The 25,001-nt window shown below is 40.3% G+C and overlaps 1 protein-coding gene across 2 annotated transcripts in view; it reads right to left on the bottom strand.

Annotated features, from left to right (window-relative positions):
• LOC122549721 (adenylate cyclase type 2-like) overlaps window positions 1-25,001 on the bottom strand; it is a 625,439-nt gene that overhangs the window by 226,254 nt on the left and 374,184 nt on the right. For both annotated transcript variants that reach the window (XM_043689618.1, XM_043689619.1), the window contains one exon: window positions 2,296-2,445. In XM_043689618.1, coding sequence (XP_043545553.1) covers window positions 2,296-2,445 — 150 coding nt within the window. The remainder of the gene's footprint in view (window positions 1-2,295; window positions 2,446-25,001) is intronic.

A 25,001-nucleotide genomic window follows, 5' to 3' on the forward strand; every position in this document is an offset into this window, starting at 1 on the left:
CTTATTGAACGCCTTACTGAAGTCCATATAGATCACATCCACTATTCTGCCCTCATCAATCTTCTTTGTTACTTCTTCAAAAAACACAATCAAGTCTGTGAGAATTGATTTCCCATGCACAAAGCCATGCTGACTATCCCTAATCAGTCCTTGCCTTTCCAAAGATATTTGCCAAAGCTATCTCATGTCCCCTTTTTGCCCTCCTGATTTCCCTTTTAAGTATACTCCTACTTCCTTTATACTCTTCTAAGGATTCACTCGATTTATCCTGTCTATACCTTACATATGCTTCCTTCTTTTTCTTAACCAAACCCTCAATTTCTTTAGTCATCCAGCATTCCCTATACCTACCAGCCTTCCCTTTCATCCTGACAGGGTGATACTTTCTCTGGATTCTTGTTATCTCATTTCTGAAGGCTTCCCATTTTCCAGCTGTCCCTTTACCTGCGAACATCTCCCTCCAGTCAGCTTTTGAAAGTTCTTGCCTAATACCGTCAAAATTGGCCTTTCTCCAATTTAGAACTTCACCTTTTAGATCTGGTCTATCCTTTTCCTCTTTTAATCATACACAGTTCATAGAGAGGGTGGATGTGGATAAGATGTTTTGCCTAGTTGGTCAGTCTAAAACTGAAAGTAATTAAAGGGAAGTTTTACAGATTTTTTTTTGAAATATTGAAGTGTTGAAGGCTATGATGAGTTGGCATGAAAGATGAGTTAAGACCTGGGACAAATAAGGCATTATCTTATAGAATGGCAGAGCAGGCTTCAGGGTATGAATGTCCTATTCTTGTTCCTATTTCGTATGCCACTTAATGGATGTAATCTTAGGATAAAGAGCAGGTTACTTAAGACTGTAATAAGGAGAAATTTCTTCATTAAGACAGTGAAACCTTGGAACTGTCTACCGAATGGAAAGTGGAACTGAGCACACTCAAGACAGCAATTGATAGCTTTCTGAGAATTAATGACATTGAGGAATATGGAGTTGGGACAGAAAGTGGCATGGAGGTAGATAATCAGCTATAATCTAATTGAATGGTCAATTAGGGTCAAGGCCTAAATAACCTAGTCCTGTACCTATCCTTAACCTCTGAATCTGAGAAGTGTAAATGTGATGAAGGGCATATGGCTGCATTGGAATTACAGTTTGAGGACTGGTTTAACCAGCTAAAATGAACACGATAGGAACAGGCCTAGGCTGCTGCGCCTGTTCTGACATTCAATACAAATTAAGGCCAATATGAATGTCATCTCAAACCTACAATCCAACTTGCTCTTGCTTAACAAAAATCTATCCACATTCAAGGACAATCAGGGACTCTGTTTTCATCGCCTTTCCAAAAGAGTTCAAAAGTTTCACAACCCTCTGAGAGAAAACAAGAATCACCACTTCTGTTTAAAATGGGATTCCTTATTTTTTGACAACGCTCCTCATTTTAGATTCTCTTATTCAAGGAAATCCCTTTCCAAATCCAACCAGTCAAGCCTACTCAGGATCTAACATGTTTCAATCAAATTGCCCCTTAATCCTCTAAACCCCAGCAGGTACTAGCCTAGCCTGTCCAATCTTTCTTTATAAGACAACTCATCCATTCCAAGTATAAGTCTGATAAACCTTCTTTGAACTGCCTCAAACAAATTAACTTCCTTCCTGAGATAAGGTGATTAATACTGTGCAAAACATTGCAGATGTGGTTTCACCAATGCTATATCTGAAGCATAACTACCTACTTTTACGTCAATTCCACTCAAAAGTAAATGATAACATTCTATGTGCTTTCCTAATTACTTGCTGTACTTGCATGCTAACCTTCTGCAATTCATGCACTGTGATGTCCAGATCCCTCTGCATCTCAAAACTATACAATTTTTCATCATTTAGATACTATGCATCACAAAGGACAGTCTCACAGTTGTGTAGCTGATGATAGTGCAAACAGGAGAAGAACATATGACCAGTCCTAGAATGGCCCACATGATTAAAACAGGGAATGGTTAAGGAATTATGTTCTGCTTTGTAAATCATTGTCTGGTTTTATTCAACTTTATATTTTTATCCTTAATAAATCTTTCCAACTTCAAGTCGATTAGGGTTGTTATCAATTCCTTGTCAAGTTTGAGCCCAAATTCCTTGCCATTCAGGAACATAAATAGTATTGAGAAATTCTAGTGATAGTATATCAACCAATCAAAACCAATTTGGATGGATTATATTAACTACAAATCAATGTTAAATTTCTCACTAGAAAAACACCGTCATGGTACAAAATGCAAATATGGAACATAAATATTTACCTGTTGGCGCTTTTCAAATTCAAGCTTGATACGTGACTTAATGCAATTGCATGTGTCTTGATATGTCTGCTGCAGGGCAAGTTCCATCAAATGCTTGTGATAGGCTCCTGCCAGATTTCCACAGATGAAAATGATGACATTCGCCATGATCTGGATAGAATGAAAGCAAAAACACAAAATTCATTTTCAGCAATGCCCATGACATTTATAGGGATTTGGCTCCTAGTGTTGTCTCACCTAACAGTGGTGCATACCTGGTGAATCAAATGTCAAGTTCAATGCATCCAATTTACATTTCTGACTTGCCAGCCATGAGCATGGATTTTGAGACCTCTTGTCTTGTGGAAATGTGATGGGAGCACAGCAAAAATGACAAGAAATGATAGAAAACCTTGCTCCCACCAAAATACCATGCAAAGACTGTCAAGTTACCTTAGTTGACTAGATTCGTGATATAGAGTGATGCTAATAGTGTGGGCTCAATTCTTGCACTGGCTGAGGCTACCATGAAGAACTGTCCTTCTCAGCCTCTCCCCTGTTGTGAGGTATGGTGACCTTCAGTTTAAATCAATCTTCAATGAGAGATCAGTCCTATGGTCTAGTAGGACTATGACAACTTTATCTTACATATTGCAAAAACTAATTTGTGAAGGGTCTACCCAGTATTGGACAGCTACAATGCCTGTTTTTTTTAAAATGAAAATTGTGGTCCTATGGTGTACATGGCAATGATTATTCCTTTGGGACCCAACTGGTTGTGGAGTATTGAAGTCAGATGGGATGGAGACATTAGTCAGGTATGATGCACACACTATCTTAATCAAGATAAGATGACATCTGGATGGACATTTGGCTTTTAGATGCTTCTTCATGCTTCACTGAAATATCATTGGCCATTGCAATAACAGAATACCAACTACTCCTATCATTTTCTGTCAAGAGGCTGATCAGGAGGCTCAATATTATCATGATCTGGAAGCATTTGTTTCTCAAGTTACGGCTGGGTGTTGGATGGGAATGAAATCATTCTTCAAAATAGTACAAACACCTTGTCAGTTATATTTGCTGCTACAAAACAAAAAAAAGACTTGTGGAAGAAGTTACATCAAATTTCATAGTAAAATGTTGCATAGGTTATAAATGTTATGAAGTGATGATAGGGCTTTGTTTTGAAAGTTGAATGATCATTAAATAATATTTTTACCAGATTGTCACTACTGATATCTGACAAGTTATCAATGGTCAAGTAAATTGTGAAACTGGAAAAGTCTTCATCTGCATTATAATACATGTTCCACTGGATCAATTAGTATTCTGCATTGCACAAATGTGGAATTCAGGATTACCAATATGAAATGTTTGCTTTGCATTCATTTATTCCTTGACGTTGCTCTCAGCAATCTGCTTGGCTGTTTCAAAGCTTGCACAGACAACTGAGTATTTGGCTGTCTTCAAAGTCTTTAATGAATTCAGCTCAGATGATTTTGTTGTCACAGTTACTCAATTAATCTTATTAAGACCGTTTGAGTGAATTCCAAACTCTGGTGAATTCAGTTAAGCACGAATTGTTTATGCATCCTTTCAATGGAATATCATTATGAATACTTGGCTGAATTCTAAATCCAAATATCAGCGAAATGCAAACTTGATTAAGTTACAAGTGGTTAAGGGTTTATGGTATTTTTAAAAAGTGCATTTCAAGGATTGTTTTTATGTTGACATATTTATGAGCTGTTAAGTGGATAATGTTTTGCAACTGTAAATCAAGTACTGTTTGTTTATTCGATTAGATTTATGAACTTCTCAAATACCTTAAAATATTTGTATGGGCTTGTGAAGTTTTTATATAGTAGACACTGGGTGAGTGATTTGTGAGGTTACGAGCAGTGAGAGGGTATGGGGAATGAAGTGGGTGAGAAGTGAGTGAGGTGACAGGGATATAGGTGGTGATGTGGATGCAAGTGAGTGGGAGAATGGGAGAGCTCAGAAGTGAGTAGAATGAGGAGAGGGGTAAGAGGTGAAGACTAGGGGATCTCACCTGAATTGAACTGATATCTCAGTGGGATTTTGGTTTATGACGTTGCAGCCACAGCACTAGCTTGCCTCCATTCTGTACTGGAAGCTATCGACATGACTCCAGCTCTCTTTGAGTCCCAGTACAAAAACACTGATAGTGAGGAAGTGGGATTGTCATGTCAGGAAATCCTCATGACCCCAATCCCCAAGTCCAACATGAAAATTCAGCTCCCCCATGTCTACTTTATCAAAACTTTTAAAATTATTTTAAGGAATCTTAATAGGTTTTGAAGATAAAGAAGATCCAGTCTCTTCATTCTTTCTTGATAGGCCTAACCTCAGCTTTCTTGTTTCAATTTTGTAAATCCTTTTTGCAAACTCTCCAGTGTCTTTAAATTATATTTGTAATGTGGTGAACAGGCCTGTAAACCGTACTCCATGTGTGGCCAAACTAGAGTATAAAGTAAATTTAACTTAACCTATCTCAAAATGTTCTCTCGAAATAAAGTAAACAAAGCATCAGACTTTATTTGCGGCCTTGTAAAACACTTTTACTACATCAAGTTATTTGAAGCATTTGTACGGCTGGATTAATTATATCCTGGAGCCCATCTACCTAGGTACAGTTTTGTTTTGCATGCAGTACAGGTAGATCATACCATACAAAGTGCATAAGAGTAATAGAACAGAGAGAGAAATACGATGTTATGGATGCAGAGAAGCTGCACAAAGAATGAGATCAACATGAAATTTAAAATTTGAGAGGTTCATTCAGAATCTAATAATAGTTGGGAAGTAGTTGTTCTTGAATTTTGTGTCATCTCAAAATTTAAAAATTGTGACTTTGGTTTTAAAGACTAAACTGTTTATATATATAGCTTGCAAAAGTTAGTACAACACTGATCCTCATTGTATCTCATTCCCAGTCTTCTACTACTCTGAACTGCTATACTTAATCCTTACTCTCTGCTTTCTGACTTTTTGAACAGGTCAGCAGACCTGAAATGTTAACTCTATTTCTCTTCACAGATGCTGCCAGACCTACTGAGATTTTCCAGCAATTTCTGTTTTTGTTTCTATTTTATATGTGTTGTATCATTTCTAATCTAATGATACGTAGAAAAAAAGGAACAGGCGTGGGCTGTTCAGCCCCTTGAGCCTTCAATATGAGCATCCAACTCAGTACACTGTTTCTGCTTTCAGCCCACATCCTTGATCTCTCTAGCTCTAAGGACTATATCTATCTCTTTCCTGAAAATTCAATGTTTTGGCCTCAACCATCTTTGTGGCAGAGAATTCAACCAGCTCACCATGTTATGGGTGAAGAAATGTCTCCTTATCTCAATTCTAAATGTCCTGTCCAATATCCTTAGACTATGACAATGGTCCTGGGCTCCTATGTCATCAGGAGCATCCTTCGTGCATTTATCCTGAATTTTATAGGTTTCCATGAGATCATTTGTAACCCCTTGTCTCCCTAGTAAGTACCAAGCAAAGTAACTACTTAGTATTTCCGCTATTTTGCTGAACTTGAATTTGTTATTTTATCTGTCCATCCGTTAGGAACCCTATTGCCATCTTTGGTTTCTTAATGTGTTAGATAGGGAAGGTGAGTATCCAACAATGTAGTGAGAATAGGATCAGGGAAACTACAGCAGGCTACATGGAGGATGAATTCAGAGAGGAAATAGAATATAAACTGGACTAGCAGCTTTTCACATCTATTGTCTCCTGGCTTTTATCTATTAACATCCTCCTCAGTTTTTACCCTAAGCTATATATATGGTCACCATTGCCTAGGTAGTCCCATACCTTGCCATTTCTAATTTGCTTGGATTCATTTCCCATGACTACATCCAGTACCAAATATGTTTGCTAGATTTCTTATGCATTAAGTAAACCTGATACACTTGGAGAAACTCCATTTCCTTATCCCTTTTACATACCTCTTTTTGCTAACTTTGGGAAATTGAAATCTTCCATGATTACTATTCCATGCTTTGTAATCATTTTCCTAATTTGTTTGCATATTTCTTCCTCCATGTCCCTTTCACTATTAGGTAATTGACAGACAACACCTAATCATGTGATTGATTATTCATTATCCTTTATCTTTACCTATTTGAACTTTATTGTATCATATTGATAGCCATGTTGTTTTTTCCAACTGTCTTTACATTGCCTCTAATAATTACAGACTCTTCATAACCGCCCCCCGCCCCCAAACTCTTGCTTTACTACAATTTTCTAACTATGTTATGTACCCTGTTTAATTACAAGTTTTGATTTTTCTGTCAAATATCTCCGTAATCTCTACCATTTGGTTCTTCATAGCCTATTATTATCTCCAGTTTTCTTGTGTACAATAGACATTATACATTGTCATGTAGAACAAATAGTTTAACTCACTTTGAATTACAGTTTCTGTCACTTTACTTCTGTCTATCTTTTGACACTCCTGTTCCCATAAGGATTATCTACTAATTTAAAGGTAATGTATCCAGGATCCCCAATCTACATTTCTATAAATTAATATAAAATATGTCTTGACTACATAATGATTTATAGAAAAAGGGATGGAAAAACCTGAAGAAACAACTTACAAACACAAGAAGTTTATGCAATTTTGCAGTCATCATGACCAGCATTATGAATTGACTATTCTTTGTGAAAGGAAGGTGTTCTGAAAGGACAAAGGTAAAGCTTGTCATTTTTTCAGATGTGTAAATGAAAAATACTCATTCTGTATGGGGGGAGGGGGAGGACGGTTGGGGAGAAACAAATCTGCGATAATACAGGCAGCTACCCGGTTGTGAATAGGTTACACTCTTGGGTATGTCAGTAAGTTGATTTGTGCGCAAGTCTTGAGCACAGTACAAGATAACATAACGCAGCCATTTGTAAGGATGAGTAAACACTCACATGTACAATCTTTAAAGTTAGCATTAATACAATCCTGGACATGATCTTGATTGCAAGTATGAGCATTAGTTGAATGTTTGTAAATCGATGACTGCTCGTTTACCTCTAATTTAAAGCTAATTTAGCCCCCTAATTCCAATTCTCAAAAAAAATCATAATATCCATGCTTACAATAATTGAGTTGGGAGGAGTCTCACTTGACTTTATGATTTCAGCTATTCTTACTATGGGACAAATCACATCCCAGATTGAAATCTGGCTTCATTGATCATATTTTGTATTTTCAGGTTTTAACAAGGTGATCTTTCACAGAAATACAAACACACAATTCTGTAGATTCAAGTGCAACAATAAAACTAGCTCAATACACAAAATAAGATTAAAAAAGCATTATACCAAACTATGAACATGTATTACAACAAACCTACAAGTTTTGAATCACACAGTAAAATATAATCCCTTTAATTCCAACCACACTCATTTAGCAAAATAAGACTACAAGAACTAGGAGCAGAATCAGGCCATTCAGCCCATCACGTTGGCTCGGCCATCGAATTATGACTGATATATTTCTCAAACCCATTCTCCTGCCTTCTCCCTGTAACCTTTCATCCCCTAACTTATTATAAAGTCATAGAGAGATACAGCATGGAAACAGACCCTTTGGTCCAACCCGTCCATGCCGACCAGATTTCCCAACCTAGTCCCACTTGCCAGCACCTGGCCCATATCCCTGTAAACCCTTCCTATTCATATACTCATCCAGATGCCTTTTAAATGTTGCAATTGTATTAGTCTCTACCACTTCCTCTGGTAGCTCATTCCATACACGTATCACCCTCTCCATGAAAAAGTTGTCCCTTAGGTCTCTTTTAGATCTTTCCCCTCTCACCTTAAACTTATGTCCTCTAGTTCTGGACCTCCCTACCCCAGGGAAAAGACTTTGTCTATTTATCCAAACCATGCCCCTCATAAATTTATAAACTTCTCTAAAGTTACCCCTCAGCCTTCGACGCTCCAGGGAAAACAGCCCCAGCCTATTCAACTCTCCCTATAGCTCAAATCCTCCAAATCTTGCAACATTCTTGTAAATCTTTTTCTGAACCCTTTCAAGTTTCACAATATCTTTCTGATAGGAAAGAGATCTGAATTGCACGCAATATTCCAACAGTGGCCTAACCAATGTCCTGAACAGCTGCAACATGACCTCCCAACTCCTGTACTCAATACTCTGACCAATAAAGGAAAACATATCAAACGCCTTCTTCACTATCCTATCTCTCCGTGACTCTACTTTCAAGGAGCTATGAACCTGCACTCCAAGGTCTCTTTGTTCAGCAACACTACCAATGACTTTACCATTAAGTGCTGCTGAGATTTGCTTTCCTAAAATGCAGCACCTATCTATCTCTGTACATTACAGTACTCACACCAGGGAGAATTTCCCTTTCTACAAGGCTTAATTGAACTGTGGTTTAAATTCCCATCTTGAGAATCTGATAGTATTTTTGTGGAGTTCTCATATATTTGAGATTAGAGTTTCTCATTTTCAAATAATCCCTTGAGGGTTTTTACCAAATACTTTTGTTCTGAACCTTTTAAAATGAACTCATCACACTGAGGTAACTTCTTTCGTAACAGTTTAAACTAAGCACCTTTGTCAGGGGTAACTGTTTTGCGCATCCAGCCTCAGTCAAGACATCTGCAAACTGTCCAAAGCTGAAACTAAAGTGCTTTGGTTCCCAAGTTAGGGAAGTCTCTCCTTAGCCCAAAAATTAAATACCAGAATCTTCCATCTGACAACCTCATGTACGACATTGTTTATATCTCCAAATGCAACAAAACCCCATTACTCTCCAGGAAGTCTCTCTCTGATAGAGTATTTTAAAGGAAATCACCATGGCAACAGAAATACTTACAAGTTAATCATTAAACACCTTCAGGCTCAAAGATCAAACCTGTCTTTCAAAATATTCAAAAATAAATGATTTTAATATATATTTAAATCACACAATACACTACTGAAAATAAAAACAATGAGCTACATAGCAACATAATTTTATATTTGTTAATGGCACCTCATCACCCAGTGTCCATGACATATGCTTCCAATAAAGTATCTATTATAACATTGTTTCCCCACAGGAACATGAATGTTTTTCATACTAAATTGTGGAAGAATGAACTTCCACCAAATTAGTCATAAGTTCTTATCTCAAAGTTTGTCCAAAGAAAATCAAAGGATTATGGTCCACTTAAATAAGCTTCCTCCATGTTGGTGATGTCAATCTCAAAATCATATAGACAAGAGTATTGGAGAATAACTGACAGGTTATTTGATCCCCATTTTGTCATCTTGAAGTAAAATTGCCCCCACACCTACGTCAGTGGCATCAACAACCAGTTTGAATAACTTCTAATAAATCTTTTGCATCCATTGAACATTCCTGCCTTTTTTCAACATGTATTAAAATGTGTAGCAATAGTACTAAAGTTCGGAACAAACTGTTCATCCAATCCAATCATGTCAACATCATGAAAACAAATCAAGTTCGTCCTAGGCATGGAAAATCTAAAATAGCCCATACTTTCTTTCCCTAGGTGCTACTTTTCCTTGTCCCACAGTGATACTCAAATAAATGCACTCTTATCCAAATTTATAACCAAATTTGATTTTTGTATCTAATCAAACAGTTCAATTGAGTGATACAAATGTTCTTCCCAGATTTGGCGCAAAGTAAATAAATCATTGATGTAAACACACAATTAAATACTCACTCAATGACTTAATTGGTTAATCATTGAAAGTTTGTTGGTGCCAAAAAAAAATCTGGATTGCTAAAGTCCTTCAGGGAAGAAAATCTACCATGCTTACCTGGTCTGGCCTACATGTGACTTCAGACCTACAGAGACATAGTTGACTCTTAACTTTCAAGTTAGGGATGGGGAATAAATACTGGCAAGTGATGTCCATGTCCCGTGAAAAAAACTCACATGCTTTCATCAGAAGCACAGTGTTTGAGCTTTGGTTTATTAATTTCTCTTTAATCAATTTGATGTTCATCAAATCTCCTGTCCACACAGTATCTCAAAAGGATTAAATCCAGTGGATTCACTAGGTCTATCCCTGATAGCAAATAATAAGTGATTCCTTTATTTAAATCATTTGGGAATTCTTGGTAATAAGCTCTAATCATGGTCTGCCATTGTTTCAATTCAACTTGAGATTGGGGTGAAAATTAAAAGATGTAAATTGTTTGATTCCCAAATTATTCATCATTTCTTTAAATATCTAAGACATAAAACTCGAACCTTGATCTGATTGAATTTGTTTGTGTAATCCATAGCTTAAAAAAAACTAAAGTAACTTTTCCACTTCCACTTTTTCATTAATTTTCCCTAAATGCACTGCTTCAGAAAGTCTTGTGGAAAGATCTGTTACTGTTATAAAAGATACTGATTCCTATGCTTGGTTTGAGATGGATGTCCTACACAAACTATTAAGACCCTGCTTACTAGTTTTCTAAAAGTTGATATTGGAATTAAAGGTTAATTAAGGTTTGGGATATCCCCATTATGAGATATATATGGTATGTCTGACAAAGTTGGACTACATCTTTAGTTGAAACTTTATTGCTGGAACAGCACAGCAGGTCAGGCAGCATCCAGGGAACAGGAGATTCGACGTTTCGGGCACAGGCCCTTCTTCAGGAATGACATCCTGACATCTTTATGCAATCCTGGCCAATAAAAATGTTTTAATGGTTTTGCCTGTCCTCATAGTGGAGTGATCTAGTGCTGGATTTTATGAGCCATGGACAATGTTTCATTATGATTCCCAAATGGAATTACCACCTGACAAACTACTGCCCATTTCTAGTTGGCTCATATTTGAGGTGGTTTCTTTTTCTTCATTTTTTTTTGTTTCAAACAATAGCACTTGGGTATCATTTCTGATTCAATTTCTAAGTACTGTAGGTTGTTCGGTAAAACTTTTAAAATTCCCAATCTGTTTGTTGCACACTTGGCCTCATTCTCTGTACCTTCATTTACTTTAGTTACATATTTAAAAATTGCATCTGGTTATTGAATTTCCAGATTCGTGACTCATCTTCCTCCTATTTAATTTTAATCCTGAGATGTAGTTACAACACAGTCTGGAAACAAGCTAACATTTCTTTTGTAACATTTCAATTTCTTTTATCTTCATTTGTTGTTCCACCATCCTTGTCCATGATAATATTCTTGAAACAATCAGGACATTTCTCAAAATAAAGTCAATTCCTTCTGTAGCTTTCTATAGTAATTTGTTTCACTACTCCTAAATGACATCTCTGTTTACCAAATCACTCTTTAATCCAACTCTGTGTGTGTATCCTCGTGTACAACTTCAATTAATATTTTCTCCTTCATTAATTCATTTGGAAAACAAATAATACCATTAACCAGCAACAGTGACTGACTTGCTCCAGCGTCTCTTAATGACTTTAATTTAAATTATAACTAGATACTTTCCCTTTTAGGATAAAATATTCAGAATCTCCAGTGGTGGGATTCTAGCTGTCACGGTCAATGCTATTGACAACTCCTCAGATACTGAAGCAGTCTATGGGCATATGCAACAAAATTTGGACACCTTTAACTGTACTGATAAGAGGCAAGTAGCATTTGCATTAATAACAATCTTGAAAAACAGAGTTTAATCATCTGTTTTTGACATTCTATAGTATTTCCATTGCTGAATTCCTGATCATCAACATCCCGGGGTGGGGGAAGGATGGACAAGAAAGATAACTGGACCAGTCATGTAAGTAGTATGGCTACAAAAGAATGTCGGAGGTGACGAATTCTGAGTAACACACCTCACAACTTCCCAAAACATGGCAACCATTTACTGAATGCATCGATTACATTTAAGAAGCTCAATGTCATCCAAGATAAAGCAACTTCCTCGATCGGCATTCCATTACCCACCATAAACATTCAGACGCTCCACCACTTGTGTACAGTGCATGTATTGAATACCATGTATAAATGCTCTGCAACATCTCATTAAATAGTGTGTTTCAAACCTGAGACTTCTATTACCCGAGAAGAGAAAAGGAAACAGGTCCATGGGTATGCCAGCATTTGCCAGTTCGTCTCTAAGTCACATACCATACTAACTTGGAAATATATTGCCATTTCTTCATTGTCACTGCGTCAAAATCCTAGAACTTCCAACTGAACAGTGCCACAGTGAACCTCCATCATAGAGACTGCAACAGTTCAAAGCAGTGCCTTACCTTCTCAAAGGTAATCAGAGACTGGCAACAAATGCTGGCAGTCAAAGATCAAGTTAAAAAATTGAGATCGATTTATCTTGCACATCACAGACTTGACCTGGTGCTGACCTACTGTAAAACGCACTGAATTTATCTCTCCCAACCATCTTTCTAATTTAACTGGTCTGATTTAAATCATCAATTTTGCACTGGATCACGTTGAAGGTTCTTGGTACAATGAAGCTGACTTTTCAATGCTTCTGATTTCCTCATGACTAATTTTATTCGGAAAACAAAATAGAAGAACAATGAAACAGGATTCTCTGATCATTGCTTTCATTGACTGCATACCTGGGCTTTGAGTGCAACCGATGCACAATTTATCTTTGGAATTCTCAACCATAGAGGACTGTGGCTGTGTCATCACTGACTTAGTTTAAGCTGAGATGGATAGGATTTTTGATCTCCCAAGGAATCAAGAGATATGGTGAATGACTTGATAGCAAGGGCTACCCCATTCCTATTTCTTACATCCTTTGTTTAGTCCTTAGAAGCTCCGCTAACATTTAATGTTATCATGACTGACCCATGCAACAACTTGCAAAGACTTAATCTTTCAGCAAGTCAATGTTTGTGCCTTGAATGACAATTTGTGAATTCATTCCACAATTTTCAAAATTAAGCTCTGCATGACCTATATCAATATGCCTATATTAGAGTGGTGCTGGAAAAGCACAGCAGGTCAGGCAGTATCCGAGGAGCAGGAAAATCGGGCAAAAATCCTTCATCAGGAAGCCCTTCTATAACCCTTACCTATATGCCCACTAGATAGGCAGCCAAATGAAAGAAAAACACCTTGACAATTTATTGGTACGAGTATTAAATTGGAGTTATGTCTCTCTAATTGTACTACTGGGAGGAAATTAAAACAATAATTGTGTATAATTACATTCCAATGTAGATGCAAACTTGTGCCAAATACATACCTGAATTCCTAATTTGACCCCCTGACAACCAAGACTTCCTAATTTTGTAAAACTATCCCTTAAGTGTAAACAGCTCCGAGGATCTTCTGGGAAAATTTGAGTCTTGTTGTGCACTGGATTCAGAGACTACCTGGTCCTCTTGCACATTACTCAAGCGATCACTTGTAATATTTAAACTCAATATCAAGAAGCTAATTTCTAGTAAGATGTACTGGACAGTAATTAGAAAACAGACCCATGATTTTAATTATGCCTGATAGTCCAGACTTCAGCTGCTGTCTTAGCTATGGCAACCAACTACAAACCAAGAAAAGTTAGGTCTGGTCTATATGGCTAAGTTACGCATAAGTTATTTAGCATACTCAGCATTCGTATTGTGTCAATAGAAATGAAATTCTTGGACCAACGCAAAAAGAAAAGCATTTGCCAAGAATTTTTTTAATTCATCAGGAACAAAAGTAGTTAGTGAAATTACCGGTCAATTCACTCCACCCACAAAGCACAGCTAGAAATGATCAATAAGACGGCTACTGATCCTTGCAGGAAGAAGGTGGACATGCTCAATATGGGACAGAATATTGGAAGGCGTAAGGGTATGGTGGGGAGTTTGGAAGTCTCTTTAGAGGGAGGAAGGGAGGAAATCCAGAGCCTTGAATGGAGGAAGGGTGACTGTGGGAATCAAAGGTTTGAGAAGGAGATTGGCAGAGGAAGGCAGTTGAAGGCCTGAAGGCCTGAAAAGGGGGTATGAGGTCAGAGGAATGACTGTGAGGGAGGCTGGAGCTTTGTGAGGGGATTTGGGTGTGGGGTACCTGATCATGGAGATTGTACACATTACTGCATGGAGTCCCACAGGTAAGGATACAGGCATTGACCTCCTAGATTTGGCAGCATCATCATGTGAATTCACTTCCTGGTTTCCCGAGGATCAAGCAGGGTCACAGTCTCATTACAATATTTAAAGTACTGATCAGCCACCTCAAAGCAGTTTGATTGTACAGACACCTTCCCACCTCCACTAAAATCGTGAGCAGTTGAAATGGAAGTGGGTTGATGATGATATTTAAGGCATGAATTCTCAACCCACCCAAATTAATTTGTTTTTGTTAAATCTCCCCTGTTAACATCCAGGCTGGCAGACCTGGAACAAAAGAGCATTCATAGTAATGGAAAATACAATTGCAAAGAAATATAGCCATAAAGTCATACTCTGAAGACTTTGTTGCAGACCTTCATAATTGTGTATTTATTTGAAATTTAGGTGCAGAGATCATCACTGACTGCAGCATTTCCAATTCATGCATATCAGATTGTTATGGTACAGAAGGAGGCCATTCAGCCCATCATTTCTGTATAGGCATACTGCAGATTTTAACTTAATGTTACCTTTTCCCTTCATGCCTGCACCTTTAAATCGAAACAGTAATTTAATGTCCTCTTTAATGCCTCAATTGAACCTGCCCCCATGACATTTTCAGGCAGTGAATCACTAGACCTTAACTACATGCTGCGTGAAAAAGCTTTTCTTGCCTCGAGTTTACTTCTTTTGCAAAATGCTTTAAAACTTTGCCTTTTGGTTCTCAATTCTTTTAAAAGTTGGAACAGTTTCACTCTATCTACTGTAGCCAGACCACTCCTGAATTTGAAAGTTTCCATCAAATCTTCTTGTATCCCTCTCCTCTCCAAGGAAAACAGTTCCACAGTCTCCAGTCAATTCTCATAATTGAGGATCTCATCCCTGGATCTATTCTTCAATCCTTCCCCAAATGTGCCATCCAGAATGGTACACAATACTCCAGCTAAAATCAAGTTGGTGTTCTATACAAATTTATCATTATTTCCCTATGCTTGTATTCTTTGTCCCCATTAATCAAGCCAAAAGTACTGCATGCTTTATTAACAACTCTTTCTACCTATTCTGTCATCTTTACGAGCTTATGCATACATACACACAGGTCTCTCTCTACACCTGTACATCCTGTGGTCTAGTATCCTTTACTTTGTACTGTCTGTCCACATTGTTTATTAATGACATGGATCTGAAGTAACCCTCTTCCCTGTCCACTACACCTCCAATTTTGTCTAAAAGTTAAAGTTCTAAATTGGAGGAAGGCCACTTTTGACGGTATGAGGCAAGAACTTTCAAAAGCTGATTGGGCAGAGATGTTCGCAGGTAAAGGAACGGCTGGAAAATGGGAAGCCTTCAGAAATGAGATAACGAGAGAAAGTGTATTCCTGTCAGGGTGAAAGGGAAGGCTGGTAGGTATAGGGAATGCTGGATGACTAAAGAAATTGAGGGTTTGATTAAGAAAAAGAAGGAAGCATATGTCAGGTATAGAAAGGATAGATCAAGTGAATCCTAAGAAGACAGTAGGAATGTACTTAAGAGAGAAATCAGGAGGGGAAAAAGGGGTCATGAGAGAGCTTTAGCAAATAGAGTTAAGGAGAATCCAAAGGGTTTTTACAAATACATTAAGGACAAAAGGGTAACTAGGGAGAGAATAGGGCCCCTCTAAAGATCAGCAAGGCAGCCTTTGTGTGGAGCCGCAGGAGATGGGGCAGATACTAAATGAGTACTTTGCATCAGTATTTACTGTGGAAAAGGACATGGAAGATTTGGAATGTAGGGAAATAGATTGTGACATCTTGAAAAATGTCCATATTACAGAGGAGGAAGAGCTGGATGTTTTGAAACGCATAAAAGTGGATAAATCCCCAGGACCTGATCAGGTGTACCCTAGAACTCTGTGGGAAGCTAGGGAAGTGATTGCTGGGCCTCTTACTGAGATACCAGAAGACTGAAGGTTGGCCAACGTAGTGCCATTGTTTACAAAAGGCGGTAAGGACAAGCCAGGGAACAATAGACCAGTGAGCCTGACGTTAGTGGTGGGCAAGTTGTTGGAGGGAATCCTGAGGGACAAGATGTACATGTATTTGGAAAGGAAAGGACTGATTCGGGATAATCAACATGGCTTTATGCGTGGGAAATCACGTCTCACAAACTTAATTGAGTTTATTTGAGAACTAACAAAGAGGATTGATGAGGGCAGAGTGGTAGATGTGATCTATATGGACTTCAGTAAGGCGTTCGATAAGGTTTCCTATGGAATACAGGAGAACTAGAATTTGGATACAGAACTGGCTCAAAGGTAGAAGACTGAGGGTGGTGGTGGAGGGTTATTTTTCAGACTGGAGGCCTGTGACCAGTGGAGTGCCACAAGGATCGGTGCTGGGCCCTCTACTTTTTGTCATTTACATAAATGATTTGGATGTGAGCATAAGAGGTACAGTTAGTAAGTTTGCAGATGACACCAAAATTGGAGGTATAGTGGGCAGCAAAGAAGGTTACATCAGATTACAACAGGATCTTGTCCAGATGGGCCAATGGGATGAGAAGTGACAGGAGGAGTTTAATTCAGATAAATGCGAGGTATTGCATTTTTGGAAAGCAAATCTTAGCAGGACCTATACACTTAACAATAAGGTCCTAGAGAGTGTTGCTGAACAAAGAGACCTTGGAGTGCAGGTTCATAGCTCCTTGAAAGTGGAGTCGCAGGTAGATAGGATAGTGAAGAAGGCGTTTGGTATATTTTCCGTTATTAGTCAGAGTATTGAGTACAGCAGTTGGGAGGTCATGTTGCGGCTGTACAGGACATTGGTTAGGCCTCTGTTGGAATATTGTGTGCAACTCTGGTCTCCTTTCTATTGGAAAGATGGTGTGAAACTTGAAAGAATTCTGAAAAAATCTACAACGATGTTGCCAGATTTGAGCTATAGGGAGATGCTGAACAGGCTGAGGCTGTTTTCCCTGGAGCTTCGGAGGCTGAGGGGTGACCTTATAGAGGTTTACAAAATTATGAGGGGCATGGATAGGGTAAATAGGCAAAGTCTTTTCTCTGGGGTCATGGAGTCCAGAACTAGAGGGCATAGGTTTAGGGTGAGAGGGGAAAGATATAAAAGAGACCTAAGAGGTAACCTTTTCTTGCAGAGGGTGGTATGTGTATGAAATAAGCTGCCAGGGGAAGTGGTGGAGGCTGGTACAATTGCAACATTTAAAGGGCATCTGGATGGGTATAAGAATAGGGAGGGTTTAGAGCGACATGGGCCAGGTGCTGGCAGGTGGGACTAGATTGGGTTGTGATATTTGGTTTGCATGGACGAGTTGGACCGAAGGGTCTGTTTCTGTGCTGTACATCTCTATGACTATGACTGTATAAATAGGATTGGTTTACTTTAGTGTGTGTTATTCAGTTTAGACATGGTGGGCCAAAGGGCCTGTGTCTGTGCTATATGACATTATGACTCTAATTGTGTGCCCCTGCCTCATATATTCAAATGATTATACTTTGTGTGGTTTTTGGACAAATGTTTTTCTAAATTGTGCTTTGGAGATCTGGACCCTGACCCAATATGACCAGAGTAGTGTACAAGTGGAAGCGAGAAGAGTACATCACAATTTCCCTGAAACACTACCAATTGGGACCTTCACATATAACACCATCTTTTGTTTCAGGCCAGACATACCAGTCAGGTTAAGCCAAATGGAGCTCACAGGCATGCACAGGAGGAGTTAGATCTTTGTCAATGTAACTCAGACAAACTTTCGAGGATTACTGGGAGAAGTACAACACTGGGATTGAAATTCTACCAGAAAGATTACAGCAGGTCTGGCACATAAAGCTTTTGCTACTGCTATTCAGCAGACAGCAAATTCAAAAGCATAGAAAGGAAATCAAAGTAATTAATTGGTGGGATGACTTCTGGGATTATAGCTCAAACATGCAGATATACCCAGGTGTATATCTCCTGTCACACATGGCTGAGTTGTTTATCCTGTTTGCTTTGACCTTTGTTACCATCCTTATAGTTAAATTCATCCTCTGGAAGAAGGAACTCATCCAAAACTAACTATGGACTCTATGCTCCTACAGCAGGAGCCAAGACATTAATGAACCCGGACAGCAATGTGAAAGGACTATTGTACGAAGTTTAGTCTTATTGACTGCAGCTAATCCCTAAAGAGGCTTGACTGTGAGCCAGTGTATGTAAATAGAGGCTAACTCTCAATTTAAGTATTAAATTATTTGCATATAGTCCTGTTAAGCTTTTTGATGTGCTTAAGGAAGCTTGTTAGTGTATTAGGTATTGTTGCCTAAGTACTCAGATACTCAGGGAGTTACACTATCCATCTTAGACTTGATAAATGCCTGCATGTGAGTGTGGTTTGAGCCTGTGATCCCATTTTTTTGAGGTGCTTCAAGAGAATAACAGGAAAGATGGTGGTCAAGTGACCACAGCCCAAAGTTGGCCATTCTAAACTGGGACCTTTACTGACACTGACCATTTTAGGGAACTGCACAACTGAAGCATGTGGGAAGAGAGAGAGAGAGAGATAACTCCTCGGTTCATTGATAAGACACAGCAGGCCTTAATCATGAATTTCACAGGAGGGGCAAAGCTACATTTCCCAGAGTTCAAAGGACTTTAAATAACTAACCTCTCAGGTTGCTCAAAACAGGCCATGATCACTCGCACATCCCTGACACTTAGGGGTCAGATACTTTACAATACATTCACATTTTTCAATAATTTCAGTCTCAAACCTTCAGCCTGCTACTTTCACATACTTCCAGGTATTCAACTGTGCCATGTATGTCATCCATACACTATACAAGATGATCATGGAAATTCTCCCCTCTCTTGCAGGATAAAAAGTAATTGATGAATTAGTATGAGTGACATTAAGTTGGCATTGGTGCTGTAAGGGACCAAGGGATGGATAATAGCATGGGTTGACATGAGTTGACATAGGGGTGGAACAATATGACATAATCTCAGTCTGATGTTTAACAAAACACCAGGAGCAAAGTTGCAGAGAGTTGAAGGGGGCCTTATAAACAGCTTGCTTTGACAGTCAGCAGGCCCTGGGGCTGCCTTTGATTTGAGTATAGACTCAACAGGACAGACTCCACTTTGCATCCATCTTCCTCCAGAACAAAAGTGTCACCATTTGCATGAATTACTCCTGAACTGGGCATAGTGTATTGGGTGAGTTCCCAACTCTTGCTGTCTGGGAATTTGCAAGTCACTGGTTATGAGTGGACTACAGCCATGGCAAAATTAAAGTATTGTTTCTGTGCAAACTCAAAGGAAGGTAGAGTCTAATATGAGCTCTCCTAGAGGGAACTTGTGTGAGGGCTGTGATGCACTGGCACACAGGAAAACTTTGATATGGATGCATTCCAAGATACTGAGTGCATTGGCTGACCTGAATGTCAACCTCCTATCAATGTCAAGCACTATGAAGGAGTACAGCACCAAGCAGAGGACGTCATACAAAACTTCTCTCTCTACAGCCCCTTTCGTGCTGTAACCCATGAAGCATTGCAATAGCAGCCTTTGTCTCTTTACAGTCTTTGTTTGAAGAAGTCACCAAATCATCTGGCACACTGCGAATCTAGAAATCCAATGAAATACCTCGAAAAGCACACTCAGTACTTCCCTAAACTTGAGGAAATTACAAATTTCAATAGCAAAAGATAGTCTAACTTGCCCTACATGTAACTTGAGTATCTGCCCCTTTAACTGTTGCTTCACAGCACTAAGCACCCAAGTTCAATTTCTGCCTTGGGAAACTACTTGTGTTCTATCTGATGTTCTCCGTGTCTGTGTGAATTTCCTCTAGGTGTTCCAGTTTCCTCCAACAGTCCAAAAATGTGCAGGTTAGGTGGAATGGCCATGCCCCATAATGTCCAGTTTTGTGTAAATGCGGGGCTATGGGGATGGCGTGGGTAGGATGCTCTTTGGAGGGATGATGCAGACTCGATAGACTGAAAGGGGTCTCTACCTGCAGTGTGGGGATTCTATGATTATGATTCTAAATAACCTTGCAGCTGTGTGAATGTTACTTGGTGAGTGACATTCCAATAGGTTGTGTGGATATAATCCAAACTTGTAAATTGTGAGTGAAATCAGCCAGTAAGTCTATCCAACAGTAAAGCTAAACAAAATCTAGCCAGTTGGAAATGGACAGGAAGCCTTTCAGAGCACTATTTCCAGTATTTGGCACCGAGCATCCCATGTTGGAAATAGCTGCAGGTGCTAAATTTTTCCCACTCAGTGCCTCAGCTTCCACTGCATCAGCTCCACCTGTGCCAGAGACCTATTTTGTGCTCATACTGTTTAAATATGCACCATGATAGAGAACCTCATCTCATATGAGGTTTTCATCAATAATGCATTCAATAATGATCAATATGGGCACTCTCAGGACCATTCACTCCAGATACATGGCTGCTTTGGTACAAAGAAAAATTCTCATGATGAGGTAAGAATTCTTATTGACTACTAGATGCAAGTCAAGAATACGATGGAATATTCCTTGCCTGCTTAGATGTGTGCAGCTTCAATGACACTCAAGGATATCAGCACCATCCAGGATAAAGCAGCCTACTTGAATGGAACTCCATCTGCTGCCTTATACATCCCTTTACTCACAACACAATCTGTAAGATATATTGCAACTGTTCAACTTTTCTTTGACAGAACCTTCCAAATCCATTACCTCTCCACTGTGCAAGACAAAGGTTGCAGGTACCTAGAACATAATCAGTTGCAAAATTCCTCTCAAAATCGCACATCGTCCTACCAAGGTAGGATATACTTCCAAGGAAATATATCAGAGTACACAGTTTAGAATGTATTGTTCTAACTCAGGGGTTCCATCGATTCTCTTCAATAATATTGTACAAAATTAGATGAATAGGAATTGGAAGCATATGCAGATTTCTCTACACTTTTTTAGAACTTAGTGATGACAGCACCGATTATGTAACCAGTCTTAAGGTCATTGTTCATTGAGTTTTGTCAAATTGGCTTCTCATGAAAAGCAATGACGTGTGTTCCAAGTTTTTTCTGTTTATCTCACATTATTTGCTGGAATGTTTCTCACTTTCTCCGACACAAAATTGATCTTGATTTATTTTTCTGTCAAACATCTGTTCTACTTTTTCTACAGCTGGGTTTGATTTCAAGTGCATCTGTAGCTCTATAGTTCAGTAGTTTTGCCCTCTCTCCCCCCACCCCCCCACCCCGCAATGAGGCAGTTCTTCTCACCTGAACCATGACTGTAACAGGCAATGCAACCAGTTTGGGTTTGCCACACAAGACAGCATGTTGCCAGCACGGGCTGAGTTGGGGCCGAAACCCGAGGCAGAGCGAGTATGGGCCAGAGCTGGAGTGGCAGCACAGCACGCAGGCCAAGCCCAAAGCGGGATCAGAGCGAGGGCGGACTAGGTCCCAGAATGGCAGCTGAGTGAGTCCTGGACAGAGGCCAGTGCATGGAGGCAACTTTGCCTCGTGTCCTGAAGCTGGTGGACATGCCCTCATGTTTGAAAAAGACTAGAACCTCTTGAACCTAGGTATTTTATCATCACTTTTTATTATCATTCTGGACTTTTGAAACTCTATTCCCATGCTTATCTTTTTCGTTTACTCTGTAACAACACTATCTGTACCTAGGGTAGTCTGTACCTAATATAGCACCAAGAGGTGACATTACAAACATTTTACTGCACTCATGGAGTGCATGTGACAATAAAGGCTATTCTATTCTAGGAGTGATCCTGTCATCATCACATGTCCACAAATGAGCATCAGGGGTCATGATCATAATGATCACTGTCATAAACAATAAATCAATACACTTGGTGGAATCTTACAGAAGTCTGAGCAACATAGACTATGATGAGATTTGTGGCAGAATTGGTTGACCAGCTCAATACTGACATTTTCTACAAAAACACCGACTCCCACAGCTACCCGGATTACACCTCCTCCTACCCTGCCTCCTGCAAAAATGCTATCCCCTATTCCCAATTCCTCTGTCTCTGCCACATCTGCTCCCAGGAGGACCAGTTCCACCACAAAACATACCAGATTACCTCCTTCTTTAAAGACTGCAATTTCCCCTCCTAAGTGGTTGAAGATGCCCTCAAATGCATCTCATCCACGCCCCGCATCTCTGGCCTCGAACCCCAACCGTCCAATCACAATAAGGACAAACCCCCCCCCCACCACTCCTCACCTTCCACACCCCCAACCTCCTATACATCGCATCATCTGCTGACATTTCCGCCACCTACAAATGGACCCCACCACCAGGGATATATTTCTCTCCCCACCCCTATCCGCTTTCAATAATAATTGTTGCCTCCGCGACTACCTGGTCAGGTCCACATCCCCTAACAGCCCGCCCTCCCAGCACTTTCCCCTGCCACCGCAGGGATTGTAAAACCTGCGCACACACCTCCCCTCTCACCTCCATTCAAGGCCCCAAAGGAGCCTTCCACATCCATTAAAGTTTCACCTGTACTTCCACACATCATTTTTTGTATCCGTTGATCCCAATGCGGTCTCCTCTACATTGGGGAGACTGAACGCCTTCTCGCAGAGTGCTTCAAAGAATATCTCCGAGACACCCGCACCAACCAACCCCACTGCTCATGGCTGAACATCTTAACGCCCCCCTCCCACTCAACCAAGGGCACGCAGGTCCTGGGTCTCCTCCATTACCACTCCTGCACCACCCGACGCCTACAGGAAGAGTGCCTCATCTTCCGCCTCGGAAGCCTTCAACCCCATGGCATCAATGTGGACTTCACCAGTTTCCTCATTTCCCCTGCCCCCACCTTACCCCATTCCAACCTTCCAGCTCAACACCATCTTCATGACCTGTCTCACCTGTCAATCTTCCTTCCCACCTATCTGCTCCACCCTCCTTTCTGAGCTGTCACTTTACCCCTATTGCACTCTCAGCTACCTTCCCCCCTCCCATTTATCTCTACACGCCCGAGGATCACAGCCTCATTCCCGATGAAGGGCTTTTGCCCGAAATGACGATTTTCCTGTTCCTCGGATGCTGCCTGACCTGCTGTGCTTTTCCAGCACTACTCTAATCTTGACTCTAATCTCCAGTGTCTGCAGCACCCACTTCACCTGGATGAGAAGTCTGTCAAGGCATGTCTTAACATTAGGAGCATCTTGCTGCATCTTTTACTGCTTTTGCTGAGGTGAATCCCTTGCTAGGCAGCAGCGAATTGCTGTTTGTTAAAAGCCTCATTTACAGTCCAACTCACCTCACTTATTATCCTACCAAACATGCCAAGTAAGCTGGATATCAATTAATCAGCGTGATTAGAAGCTGTCTTTAGCTCATCACTTACTGCAAATAGCATCCATGTTGCTTAGCACCAAACAATATCTCAGGGCACGATCCATGGTCACCAGCTGCATTCACCTCTTGTCCACAAACACTGGCATTTGCTGACCACCTCCTACCCCCCAGGCCATTGGCCATCATGGCACCTCTCCAATATATTAGGAAGCGTGGACTGGAATTGCAGGGCACACCGGCAATTAGCTTTGAAAGGATGCTTCACAGTCACTCCATGTGCAGGGACTGAACCAGTTCATGTTTGGGAACAGGCTGTCTCTCAGGGTTACTCACTTTCTCTCTTAGTTCTTGTTCACTTAGTATCTACCTGCCAGTGCTCAAACCATCCCTAGGCTTGTCTGGTCAAGCCAATTAGCACAGCCACACAACCAGCCAGCTTGCCTTGCTGCTCAGCCACCCTCAGTCAAGGGAAGGAATGACTTCCTGTATTATCAGTGTGCTGCATGAAACTCACAGCTGTGTCTTTTACCAAGTTAAAAGACACCAGGTTATAGTCCAACAAGTTTAATTGGAAGCACACTAGCTTTCGGAGCGACGCTCCTTCATCAGGTGATTGTGGAGGGCTCGATCATAACACAGAATTTATAGCAAAAATTTGCAGTGTGATGTAACTGAAACAGGCATTCTTCCTGTAGGCGTCGGGTGGTGCGGGAGTGGTAATGGAGGAGACCCAGGACCTGCGTGCCCTTGGTTGAGTGGGAGGGGGGAAGTTAAGATGTTCAGCCATGGGCGGTGGGGTTGGTTGGTGCGGGTGTCTCGGAGATATTCTCTGAAGCACTCTGCGAGAAGGCGTTCAGTCTCCCCAATGTGGAGGAAATCACAGCAGAGAGCGGGGCGAGCTTGGCGGAAGTGAGGTTGGAGCGCAGAGCTGGCGGGAAGGTAAGTGACTGATATATAAAGAACTTACCTCGACGCCAACGGTCTTCTCACAGCAGAGAGCGGCGCGAGCTGGGCGGAAGTGAGGTTGGAGCGCAGAGCTGGTCGGGAAGGTAAGTGATTGATATTTGAGTGGCTACCTGTTTGTCAGGATGTCCAAGAATGTAGGGACGCTGTGAAGAAGGTAGCACAGACAGGGAATACTTGCGGACACAGAGATGGGTTCAAGTGCGTACACTTCAACGCAAGGAGTATCAGAAATAAGGTGGGTGAACTTAAGACGTGGATCGGTATCTGGGACTACGATGTTGTGGCCATCACGGAAATGTGGATAGAAGAGGGACAGGAATGGTTGTTGGAGGTTCCTGGTTACAGATGTTTCAGTAAGATTAGGGAGGGTGGTAAAAAAGG

The sequence above is a fragment of the Chiloscyllium plagiosum genome, chromosome 5 (assembly GCF_004010195.1).
Source record: "Chiloscyllium plagiosum isolate BGI_BamShark_2017 chromosome 5, ASM401019v2, whole genome shotgun sequence".
NCBI lineage: Eukaryota > Metazoa > Chordata > Chondrichthyes > Orectolobiformes > Hemiscylliidae > Chiloscyllium > Chiloscyllium plagiosum.